The sequence below is a fragment of the Bidens hawaiensis genome, unplaced genomic scaffold, assembly GCF_021521415.1.
Source record: "Bidens hawaiensis isolate Kalapana, Puna unplaced genomic scaffold, B.hawaiensis_p1.1 tig00060121_1, whole genome shotgun sequence".
Taxonomy (NCBI): Eukaryota; Viridiplantae; Streptophyta; class Magnoliopsida; order Asterales; family Asteraceae; genus Bidens; species Bidens hawaiensis.
This window is the reverse complement of record NW_027500835.1, coordinates 1-12,756: the sequence shown is the minus strand read 5'-3', so window position 1 is coordinate 12,756 and position 12,756 is coordinate 1. Positions and strand designations below refer to the sequence as shown.

Genomic DNA, 12,756 nt, shown 5'->3' with positions numbered 1-12,756 from the left:
GCAATTTTTAACATTCTCATTATGGCCCATTTACCCAAACCCGTAATCTATGACCCGTATACCCAATTCGTGACCCGTTTATCTTACTTGAGCCACAATCTTCGTTCTAAACTTGGAATCAAATAATTAATTATATATTGTCACATTTATATTATGATAGTATCTTCGAGCTGTGAGCAATCGGATCACGCCCCGATATTTCCCGCCTTAGGTTGGGGTGTGACAACATCAATGTTCTCCAGACATCTACAATATTTCTAACTCAACGAAATGGGACTGCGCCTAAGTATCTATTTCAAGTGAATGGACATACATACAAACGTGGATACTATCTAACCGACGAGATCTACCCAAAGTGGTCAACGTGTGTGAAAATGTTTCCATTTCCTACTGATCTGAATGAAAAAAAAAGTTCAAGAAATTGCAAGAAGGGGCAAGAAAAGATGTGGTGCGTGCTTTTGGTGTTCTAAAGGGAAATGGGGCATACTTAGACGACCCATACACAATCGCCACCAAAAGTTTATAGCCAACAATACCCACCAAATATTTTTTTCGCAGCCTGATGCTCCATATATGGTTGCACCCGCTCGTCTCGACTTCTCTCAACAAGCTTTGTCCACATTCGAGCCGTTTAGTACGTTTAATCAGCCAACTCAATGGTCCTCGCATGAAATTGTGGATCAAGAACCCCAGTTTATGAAGATGTTAATGATGAAGACTGTGTTCTAGAAACACAATTCAAACCTAATTTGGAAGAAATGAACGTGCAAGGTGATGAGTTTCAAGAAGATGATGTAGTTGAGGTTATAGGAAATTAAAGGAAAAAATTTAGTAAATGAGTCGATCGAACAGATTGGACTACCGAGGAAGAAGTATCTTTAGCTCAAGCTTATGTTCATGTATATGTAGATAGGATAAAAGGAAATCAACGAAAAAAAGGATAGTTTGTGGAAAGACGTACTTAAACACTTCAAAGAGCTTAGGGGCGGAAGCGAGCGAACAACTGATCAACTAACCTCAAAATGGGATGCTATGTTGACTAAAATGAATTTGTTCAATGGTTTTTTCGTACAAGCGGTAAAATTTATATTTATTTTTGTTTAATTTATTCTATTTAATTACGCTCGTTATGTATATTTTTTTAACCCTATATATAAGATCGTATACGTGAAAGTGGGTGAAACGATTTGAATGTTATGAAAAACGCGCTTCGAGATTAACGGGAGCAATTAAACCAAGGTTTCAAGCGCGTTTATGCATGGAAGGTTGTTAAAAACCATGAGAAATGGACTAAGATCATGTTGTTGGGGAGGTATCCGTTGGATGTTCAGGCAAGAGAAAATCATCGAATTCTACCAAATACACCCAATGTGCATTCGACAATTTTTAAACAAAAGACACGTTGATGCCAGACTTAAACGATGAAATCGGTCTTATGCAACCGAAGAAAAAGGGTGAAAAGTCCTTTGGTTTGTCAAACCAAATTGGATTGGATGACAAACTAGATGCGTACACGTTAAGAAAGGAAGCAACGCTTCAAGATTTGGTGGATGCTAAAAAATAGCAAGTGGAGGATTCTAGAGCGTTGATTGCGGAACAATTCGAGAGTGTAGCCAAAGGGTATGACCGAGACTTTAAGACATATACTCGGCCACACGATCATTTAGAGGACGAGGTGAAGAAAATCGCTATAACCCGCAAACGATAAAGTGCAGAAATATATAATTGGCCAAAGGATCATCTAACTTAGATGTTCATGTTTTAATTTTTTTGGTTTTGATCGTCATATTTTATTTTTCCGGTTTTCAATTATGTAATATTTTTAATTCTAATGAAATTTTATTTTTAATTACATTTAATTATTTTATTTATTTTTAAATTTTAACTAAAAACAAAAAAAGTTTTAGGGTACTTGTGGGTAGGTGTTTCTACTTATTTTCTGGTTTGTGTGTAGTTAAGGGTAGAAATTAAATAACAATGTATGATTGGCCGATACATAAGTACACATGAATGCCCCTTCCCCTCTTAACTCTTTAACATCGTGGTGTGATTTAAAGCCCTTTATCATAGTAGAGCCCCACCCTCTTGGCATCTATGCCTTACCATGTGTTGAAAATCGCCCTTTCAAGCCCCCCCTGACCCATGGTATGTGAGGATTTAAAGCCATGTTGCCTTACTTTTTGATGCCTCCTTTCACACCCACCATAAGGGGTCTAACAACATAATTTAACTAGTTTTAGAGCCCGTGTCATACATGGGATAATTTAAATTATAAAATTATAAGTAAAACAAATAATTACATAGCGTATATGAAAAAAAATGTACTATATATATGCTTATATCTATACAATGTGTACATAAATTTGTTTTATTTATATCACAAAATGATTTTTTTAAATGAATTTAATAAAAAAAGTGTCCGTGCAAAATCGTACCCGAGAATGCTTCTTTCTATTGAAAAATTCATTTTCGGTGTCATATATGTATAATTGAAAGAATTTTGGTTATGAACCAATTTTGAAAATAAGACTTCTCATACGATTGTAGTTCTAACTACTCAGCCTAAATACAAAAGAGGCGTTACCTTTATTGATATATTTATCAATTTACCACTCATCAAAGGAAAGTATGATGTTAAATTGTAGCAATGGATGTTTTTCAAGAACTACGTTTTTCTGAGCTACACCATAAAAATGATTTTGATAAGTTTTAGAGGGCTTTTGACAACATAAAAAATAGCATGTTAACCAATTCAATTTTATAAATATTTTGTTTCATTTGAGCATAGTTTTGCATGACATGCTTCCCATACAACATTTTGATCACCATTGAAGAAAAAATTAATGTTGACATAAATATTTCAAATTTGATAAAAGTTAGAAGCATTGATAGGCATGGGGGTGGCATGTCGAAAGTATTCGCAATCTTTTCTTAAATTTTAATAGTTGAGGAAAAAATAGTCAATTTGCCAAATCCTGAACCTTTTGATTATTTCAAAAAATGCCCTTAAGAATAAACTTGAAACCCGAATCATGTTTAAAATTCTAACTTTCATATTTTTGACATTTTAAATTCAAAACTTTGAACTCATAACAAATTTAACGATAAATCTATTTTGCATTCTCAAACTTTTAAAAATACTTAAAATTTTCATTTTGACCCGTAACAAATTTTGACCCAAATCTAACTTATACCAAACAATGTATTTACCAACTTTTGATCCATAAAATCAAATTTAACTTCCACAAAAAGACCCGAAACAATTTTCATTTGAGAAAATTGTTGATTTTTGGAATTCACCAAGTATTTTGAAATATATAGTAAAATAATATGTTATATTTATATTTATAAAAATGTACAAATATTATATAAATATTGTGTAAAAGGAAAGTGAATAATTATTGATTTATTACATATATTAGGGTATATTAGTTTTGAAGGGAAAAAATTTGTGAGAATTAACCAAAACATGACAAGTGTCCCATTTATTTTACTTTATTAGAATAGGTAGATTTGCACATAAAATTATTTTATCATTTGTGCTAGAGGTTAGGTCCGCTTAATAAATGATTAAATATAGGGCCTTAATAAATGATTAAGTATAAGTTTTATTGCTTTACAGTTTAAAGGCGCATACAGTTTATGTAATTAATGTAACAAGATAATCAATGGTAGATGTTACAACTTGAAAATTAAATACAGAAGCATACGTTCACTTTATTCAATTTAAGTTTAAATAAATAGAAAACTAACAACTTAACTTTGTAATATATATATATATATATATATATATATATATATATGCGATCTAATAAAAATTAATTACTTACCTCAATTAAAACCATGCCTAAGCCTGGTGGTATCAAATAGGGGTAAGCATAAATCGATTCAGTTTGGTTATTTCACTCCACCGATAACAAACACCGATATTTGGTTTTTGCAAAATCATCCACCGAAGCCAATGATCAAAATCGGTTCGGTTTATTCAGTTAGTTTTTTAGTGTTTGGTTCTAGTTAATTTTACTTGATAACCAAAACCAAACTTACTAAATTTTTTGCTCTTTCAAATACATAAAAATATGTGTATATAAATACATTAATACATATGAAAAAAAATAAATGGTTTAGTTTTGTTATGACCAACAGAATTCCCAAATTTGGAGTCCCCGTTAATTTATTATGACTATGTTGCATTAATCAGGCTCACACAACTTCAGAGTTAGAGTTTGAGTTGGGTATTAGTCGGAAAAATTTACAACTTTACAAAGTGGTTGGGATTAGACTTTTCATGAGTTTAATGACCCAAAAAAAGCCGTTAGATATTTACCAAAATTAAACACCATTGTACTAATCTTGTCTAAAGTGCTTATATCTTCTTCCTCATTTCTCTCTTCAACAACAATGGCAAACTGCTACAACCCTTCAACCGGAAGCTACACCTCGCCTCGGGCACCCATCACCCTCCCACACTCCCCAACCACCTCCATCGTCGACTTCCTCTTCCGCAACCTCCACGCTCACTCCAACTCACCCGCCTTAATCGACCCCTACACCCGCAACATCATCACCTTCTCCCACCTCAAACAACAAATCTCCACTTTGGCCCATGCGCTTCACCACACCTTCAACATCTCCAAAAACGACGTCGTCCTCATCTTCGCTCCCAATTCTGTCAACTTCCCTATCGCCTTCTTCGCTGTAACCTCACTCGGCGCAATCGCCACGACCGCGAACCCGGTTTACACAGTTAAGGAACTCTCGCATCAAATCAACGATTGTAAACCGAAGTTGATCATCACGGTTGACCAGTTGTATGATAAGGTAAGTGGGTTCAATCTGCCAGTAGTTGACTTAAACAACTACTCGGATTTAATCGAGCAATCGCGTCACAAAGCCGTAATATCTCCCCATGTGTCCCAAGACGACGTAGCAACGATACTCTACTCGTCTGGGACAACCGGACTGAGCAAAGGAGTGGTGCTGACTCACCGAATGATAATCGCAACTGCGTTAATGGTGACCTCGGATCAGGAGTTTTATTCCGAAGGGAGGAGTGTGTTTCTGATAGTGGTGCCGTTGTTTCATGTGATGGGAATGATAACGTTCACCTACTCGCAGTTGCAACGAGGGAACGCGATGGTTGTGATGGTGAGATTTGAGCTGGAGAAGGCGCTGGATGCGATTCAGAGGTATCGGGTTACGCATTTGTACACTGCGCCTCCGGTTGTGGTGGCGTTGGTGAAGAATCCGGGGGTGGTGAGGAGGTATGATACGTCGTCGTTGAGGGAGATTGGGTCCGGTGCTGCGCCTTTGGGGAAGGATGTGATGGATGAGTGTTGTAAGGTTTTTCCTCAAGCGAGTGTTTTGCAGGTGAGTTAGTTGCAAATTGATAGATTAATTGATTAGTGATTAGTGATCATGGTCCGGTTCGATTGGGCAAAGGCTATGCGCACACAACTGACAGTTTATACGGGTAGTGTAACCTTAGATGGCCCGTTTAACATATAGGGTGGCACCCTTGATTACTAGGTAGAGGTGCAGAAATTTGGTTCTGGATCCAAATTGGTTCGGGCTCGGTCAATCCTAGTCAATATCATGTTTTTAGCTCAAATTGGTTCATGTTGAAACCGGTTTGTAAGGGGAAAAGATCAGTTCACCAGGTTATCAATGGGTCGGTTTGGTTTAATTGGTTTCAACAGAGGAGTTCTTAAACCGATTAGCAACTCTATGGTTTGGGTTGGGTCTCAGATTGGGTTCGGTTCGGGTTAAAACGAGTTCTTGATCCCAACGTGTTCATTCTTTTATTATTTTATTTAGACCTTTAAGTTACTAGGTAGGGACCTCTGGGCACAATTTTTTTGACTTTAGACATGATCATGATAAGGGTAGTCTTACTTTGTCTGTTGTTTTATAATGTGGCCCAACACAAATAAATTTAGAAATATAAAATGGTCTTAAAACTGGGCAAAGTTTTTCTCATACGAAACTTTTCTTCTGCCTTGACTTGAGACGGTCTGGCCCGGAAAAATGGTCACTGGGACCGGTTTGAAAAGCCAGGTTCCATGGTTGGTTTAGCCTGAAAGCTCAGTTAGATGTTAAATATTCTCAAGGACTTGTGTTAGCCTCCTAGGCCCGGTTAAGACCGGTTTTAGCTTCCTGAGCTAGACTAAGATTGGTCTTAGCTTCCTAGGCCCGATTAAGACTGAAGCCCAGAAAGGTTTGGAAGCCCAATTCTTAGACCCGATCCATGAAGGCTGAAGGCTCGGCCGACAGTCTTTAGTCCCAAATGACTACTTTTAACTTTTAAGATATATATTTTGTATAATTTTAGGGTTATTGTGTACATAATTTATTTGAGGTGTTTCCTTTTAGATCTTTGACTGCTTGTTAATGCTAGTTGTTCATTTATTTATTTTTATCAGTCATGTTATAAATTAAGTTTATTTTAGTATCTTAAAACCAATGTTACTTTTATCTACATATGCATTATCTTATTAGAAAAGGCTTGGAAAAGTCCCGGGCCTGAAAAAGGCTGACTAGGGCTGATCAGGCCCAATAAGCCCAACTATTAAAAAAAAACTGGGCTTTTTCTGGCCCATTATTTTTGGGACCGTTTAGGACCGAGCCCGTGCTCGGTATTTGTGCCACTTTAGCCCGGTATGATGCTCTTAAATATTAGTTCATAGTTTCATGCCTCCACATAATTATAAATACTTAATTGCATGCCATTGTCATCAATTTGTTGAAAGATATAAATTACTTGAAATCTTTATTATTTTTTGTAGGGTTATGGGATGACGGAAACCGGTGGAATTGTATCTATTGAGAATGCAAGGGTCGAGTCTAGCCATTCGGGTTCATCAGGAACACTTTGTCCTGGAGCAGAAGCTAAAGTTATACATATAGAAACCTTAAAACCTCTCCCCCCTAACCAGTTAGGTGAAATATGGGCTCGTGGCCCGAATTTCATGAAAGGCAAGTGGTTAACTTTATTTTAATCACTTCTTTCACTAACAACGCTACAAGTGCGAAAACAGGCAAAAGTCAAACGGGTTGGGTAATTGGTCAAAACAAGTAGTTTTTTTTATACAGTTAGAGTACTTGAGTCTAGAGGTTTGCAATGGTCAAAACAAGTAGTTTTTATACAGTTGATCAAACACTTTTGGTCCAGAAAGTAGTTTTTTTATAAACAAACAATTGTGTCGAATAAGAATAAATGATTTAGGAGGTTTTATGCATTAAAAATTAAACTTTGGCTGCCTTTTAACTCACAAGAGCTTGAGTTTGTGTTCAGGCCTCGGCTTGTTTATTATGTCTTAATTAATTTTTATATATATAAATACTTTTATACACACTTCAATTATTATTTTTATATATTTTTTATCATAACTATATATGCAATAACTATTATTATAAAAATATATATTTAATATATTAAATACATGTTATATAAGTATTAGGCTCGTTTAGTCTCACGGACTAGCTCGAGCTCGATATGAAGCTCGGGCTCGTTTACTAGACAAGCTTATTTTTAGGCTTCAGTTTGGGCTTGAGCTCGTTTAACTGGACTCAGTTCGAGTTTTTAAGAGCCTATCTTGAGTAAAACTGGCAAAACTGGGTTGACTCATTCATTAGTAAATCGGTCAAAACTGCCACCTCTTATGAATATTGTGATCAGTATGTTTATATTTTATACAGAATATTTCCATAACAAAGAAGCGACAGAACAGACGATAGACAAAGAAGGTTGGTTGCACACGGGTGATCTTGGCTATTTTGACGAAGAAGGACGAATATATGTTGTTGATCGTTTGAAAGAACTTATCAAGTATAAAGGCTATCAGGTAAGTGCATTCTTACACGGATTCGGGTCAAAACGGGTCAATTTTGATACTGATATAGGTTGACCTGCAAACACTCTTTGTCTAATATTTTTTTATGAAAACAATAAGTTAACAACCAACTTCTTGACAGGTGGCACCAGCAGAGCTTGAAGGGCTGCTAATGAGTCACCCTGAAATCATGGATGCTGCAGTCATCCCGTAAGTAATGGATCATGTTTTGCTCAATTACTAAAATTAATTGTAAAATAGAAAACAAATTGTATTTGGTTTACCGGTCCTAGCAACCAAGTTACATTTTATTAGGCCTGTAAAACAGTTCATGTACCGTTCGACATGAAGTTCGTTTATGCTCGTTTATTTATTAAATGAACGAACATGAACAAAAATGCTTGTTCATATAGTTAAACAAATGAACATGAACATATGTCTCGTTAAAATGTACGTTCGTTTATGTTCGCTCATTTAAGTTCATTTACATTCATGTATGTCCGTTAGTTTACATTTGTTTAAGTTTGTCATATTCATCTAAACTTTTGTGGCCCATTACAACTTAGTCTAGTTTCTTCACATTACTTTAACTAATTTTAGCTCAGTTATGTCTGTTCAGTTGTGTTTGGTCGTTTACGTTCATGAACCTCTCGTTTATATTGTTAATGGACGAACACGAACGAACATAAACAAACACGAGCATGTTCATTTTCATAACAAATGAACACAAACAAGAAAACCACATTCATTTAACTGTTTGCGTTCAATCATGAGTGTGCTTCGTTCATGTTCGTTCGGTTCGGTTTGTTTACAAGTCTACATTTTTATTACCTGTCGCGATGAATGAGCCGTTCAGGCAATAGCACGCACGATAGCATGTCAATCTTTGATGATCTTTACTGAGATGAAGTGACATATAATAATCATTCTTAAATATAAATTGAAGAAAGGACCAATTTTATAAACATGTAACTAAATATTAAAAAAAGAACAATTTTGCATATGTGTCATCAATCAGTGCCAACTCAGTGCCAACTCAGCAATTTACTGGTCAAATCAGTTAAAATAAGGCAGGTTGCTTATCCAGCTACTATATGTAACTTGGTTTCTATTTCTGCTCCTAAATATTTAGATGCTAAAAACCAGTAAAAAGTGTAATAATCACTTCTATTTCATGCAGTTTCCCAAGTTAAGAACTTCCAAAATTGACTTTATTTTACTCAAATTAAATGAAAATAATTTTAAAACTTTTTGTAGATATAACGATGCGGAAGCAGGTGAAATCCCAATGGCATACGTTGTACGTAAACCTGGAAGCTCAGTTACTGGTGAACAGGTTCAAGATTTTATTGCAAAACAGGTACAAAAGCTAGAAAGAATTAAATATTGTAAACTACTTCTATATTTAAGAGAAAAAAATGTTTATATATTCAATGTACAATCTATTTATATTTTCTCAGGTTGCACCATTTAAAAGAATAAGAAAGGTAGCATTTATCGACGTTATTCCGAAATCCGCAGCAGGAAAGATTTTGAGGAGGGAGCTTAGACAGAGAGTTCAATCTAGACTCTGAAGCTTCTTGTATATGTATTCTATGTAATGCAAGTGCGCGTAATAATAATGGTAAGGGAGTTTATTATATTTATATATCCATTCTTGGCGCAGATAAGTTTCATTTAGGGAAAATGTCACCAGATAACTAGCTAGTAATAAGTTTTGTATTTGTTTCTTTAAGTTGCATAGTTGCATTTCAAAGTTTGATGTATATTTTTGGCTTTGCGTGTTTCGTTTCATATTCTAAGGTAGCTAAAGAAGTACGGACGCTCGTTAAGTTACGTCAAAACCAAATATAAAGATAGCAATAGAAAGTTGGTATATTTGTTCAACCTGGAAGTGCATTGATAAGCTAAGGCATTGTGGTTTTTGAACACTCAAATTTAGCAGTTTTTATTTGTAACTATTAGTTGCGTCCTAGCAAGTACTAATGTTTTCAAAACTGGCTCGGTACTTAACCGGCAGTTTTGTTGTTCATTGGTTCAAGCGACGGGTCAGTAAAAGGCAAGGAGTGGGATGCTCGGTTTTTTTTGTTGTTTCTGGTTGGCTTCAAATTGGAGGGTTTGTTTGTGTTTGGTCAATTAGCTCGTAACCAAACCGACAATACTACGGTTCCGGTTGGGTCTGATGATTTTCAAACAATGACAACTACTTGACCACACAACATGCATTAGATGGACTAAAACAAGTTTTTTTTAATACAGCTGCATCATTACTTATATATCAATTCAATTGAAGTTGAAATTAATATGATCAAATTACATTATGAAGTCCAAAATGAGCTTCTTTATCTTGAAAGCTCATTGTTGTTTAGTTAAATTAATTTATTTTTTTGTAATTGTATTAGTTATCATGCTAATCATATAAAATAAAACAGAAGAATAATGTACCAAGGGAAAGGTTAATTTTTAAAGCTTTAGTGTAACAAATAATGTGATACGAAATAAAGTATAAGAAGCTAGAACCAAAATTACACCAAGATTATAATAGTCTAGCTCAACCAAAATCAAAATTACACTGCATTTCCTAGTTAATGGTGCAACCTGAGAAAATATAAATAGATTACACATATGAAACTTTCTGTCTTGATGTCTTAAACAAGCTTTGCATGGAAACTCTTTGATTGTTAAAAAAAGAGGGAGGGGGGGGGGGGGGGGGGGACATCCCCAAACCAGCCTACTTTGATCAAAATTTTCCATAATAGCCCAAGACCAACCAAAATCCCTAAACTAGCATAAAAATCCCGTCAGAAACCATCTCTGATCCGACAGATTAATGACCCTATCAGGACGTAGCACGAAGCATACTATTTCGTCGGATCCGATGGTTTACCGTTTTGTCCGACTGATTAATGAAACAAACCGACATAATAATAAACAGTCGGATCTGACGGTTCAGTTCATCCTTCTATCGGATCCGACTGTTTAATTTGTCTAACAAACCCTAGATTTTTCAATTCGGGGGCTTTTGAGTTTGAGTTCTTGAGTGAAATTGAACACTATGGTTGTGTTCTTCTAAAAAAACTAAACGATTTGCAATATTGGATTTGCTTAATTTTGTGGAGAATAAGAAAGATGGAGTTGGAGGTTGATTATGGAGGTTTATGAGTTGAGAGGTGGAAGATGATGAATTTCGCTGGATCCATTAAAAATTCCGTCGGATCCTATGGTTCGATAACGAATTCAGGTAGAAGACGATGAATTCCGTCGGATACATTAAAAATTCCGTCGGATCTGACGGTTCTTTAACGATTCCGTTAGATCCATTAATACGTTGACATGTGGCGCAATTTTAAAGATCCAAAAATTCCGTAGAACGATGTTGAAATTTCGTTGGATCCGATGGAAAAAATAGGCTATTTTGGGGGGGGGGGGGGGGGGGGACATCCCCAAACCAGCCTACTTTGATCAAAATTTTCCATAATAGCCCAAGACCAACCAAAATCCCTAAACTAGCATAAAAATCCCGTCAGAAACCATCTCTGATCCGACAGATTAATGACCCTATCAGGACGTAGCACGAAGCATACTATTTCGTCGGATCCGATGGTTTACCGTTTTGTCCGACTGATTAATGAAACAAACCGACATAATAATAAACAGTCGGATCTGACGGTTCAGTTCATCCTTCTATCGGATCCGACTGTTTAATTTGTCTAACAAACCCTAGATTTTTCAATTCGGGGGCTTTTGAGTTTGAGTTCTTGAGTGAAATTGAACACTATGGTTGTGTTCTTCTAAAAAAACTAAACGATTTGCAATATTGGATTTGCTTAATTTTGTGGAGAATAAGAAAGATGGAGTTGGAGGTTGATTATGGAGGTTTATGAGTTGAGAGGTGGAAGATGATGAATTTCGCTGGATCCATTAAAAATTCCGTCGGATCCTATGGTTCGATAACGAATTCAGGTAGAAGACGATGAATTCCGTCGGATACATTAAAAATTCCGTCGGATCTGACGGTTCTTTAACGATTCCGTTAGATCCATTAATACGTTGACATGTGGCGCAATTTTAAAGATCCAAAAATTCCGTAGAACGATGTTGAAATTTCGTTGGATCCGATGGAAAAAATAGGCTATTTTGGGGATTTTTTGTAAACCTAGGTTATTTTTTGGAAATTCTTGATCAAAGTAGACTAGTTTGAGAAATAACCCTAAAAAAGTCCTACATGCTTTCCAAATGTTCCAACATATGATGAGCGATATGCACGAATTAGTTTTCTATAAACTTTGCTTAGTTATAATTACCCTTGATTCTAGTACCATATCCTTTACTCCTTTAGTGAGAAAGTAAAAAACTATTGGGCTCTTGCACCATTGACTTATATTAAGCCATAACTTGTCCGCCATTTTGCACAAGGCAAATAAGTGTTCCGCTAACTCCATATGCCGATCTATACATAAAAAACAAAGGGGTGTGTTTGTGGTGACGTTCGTTTTAATCCATCCGAGGTGGGGATCAAAGCCATTAAAATGTTTACTTTATAATGGTCAATTGTTCTAGCATCACGTACGGTCTCAACTTGAAAATAGTAATTAATTTATTACTATTCTTAGGTTAAGACCATATATAATGCAAAGTTTGTGAACGAAGCCCACATTATGGCTCCCTCTGTGACCTCATCCGTCCCACAAACACCGAGACTACAAACGGTCATGTGGGGACCTGATGGCTTGTGCAATGTTGCATCCAAGCTAGCTCGTCCGTTATCGGCCCACCTCTAGTCCGTGAAATCCATTGCATGCGCTATAATGTGTTGTAGATTTAATTCTAAACATTGAAATTTGAACTAATTCTTTTTTTATTCTTTTAGTAAAAAATAAAAAAAAAATGCTCTTACTACAAATATGTTTTTCACCTCGTGCTT

General features: G+C 35.7%; 1 protein-coding gene across 1 annotated transcript; it reads left to right on the top strand.

Annotated features, from left to right (window-relative positions):
- Positions 1–4,392: 4,392 nt before the first annotated feature.
- LOC143602922 (putative CoA ligase CCL7) lies at positions 4,393–9,474 on the top strand. Its single transcript, XM_077079884.1, has 6 exons — positions 4,393–5,370; positions 6,786–6,975; positions 7,699–7,844; positions 7,975–8,042; positions 9,090–9,192; positions 9,293–9,474. Exons 1-6 carry the CDS (start codon positions 4,402–4,404, stop codon positions 9,404–9,406), a joined length of 1,590 nt encoding a protein of 529 aa, XP_076935999.1. The 5' UTR covers positions 4,393–4,401; the 3' UTR covers positions 9,407–9,474.
- Positions 9,475–12,756: the final 3,282 nt, after the last annotated feature.

Bases quoted from the DNA above. Each gene is read 5' to 3' on its own strand.
- LOC143602922 (XM_077079884.1), top strand. From the start codon at position 4,402: ATGGCAAACTGCTACAACCCTTCAACCGGAAGCTACACCTCGCCTCGG. The intron at 7,845-7,974 runs GTAAGTGCATTC...ACTTCTTGACAG, and splicing joins TCAAGTATAAAGGCTATCAG to GTGGCACCAGCAGAGCTTGA. The intron at 9,193-9,292 runs GTACAAAAGCTA...ATATTTTCTCAG, and splicing joins AAGATTTTATTGCAAAACAG to GTTGCACCATTTAAAAGAAT.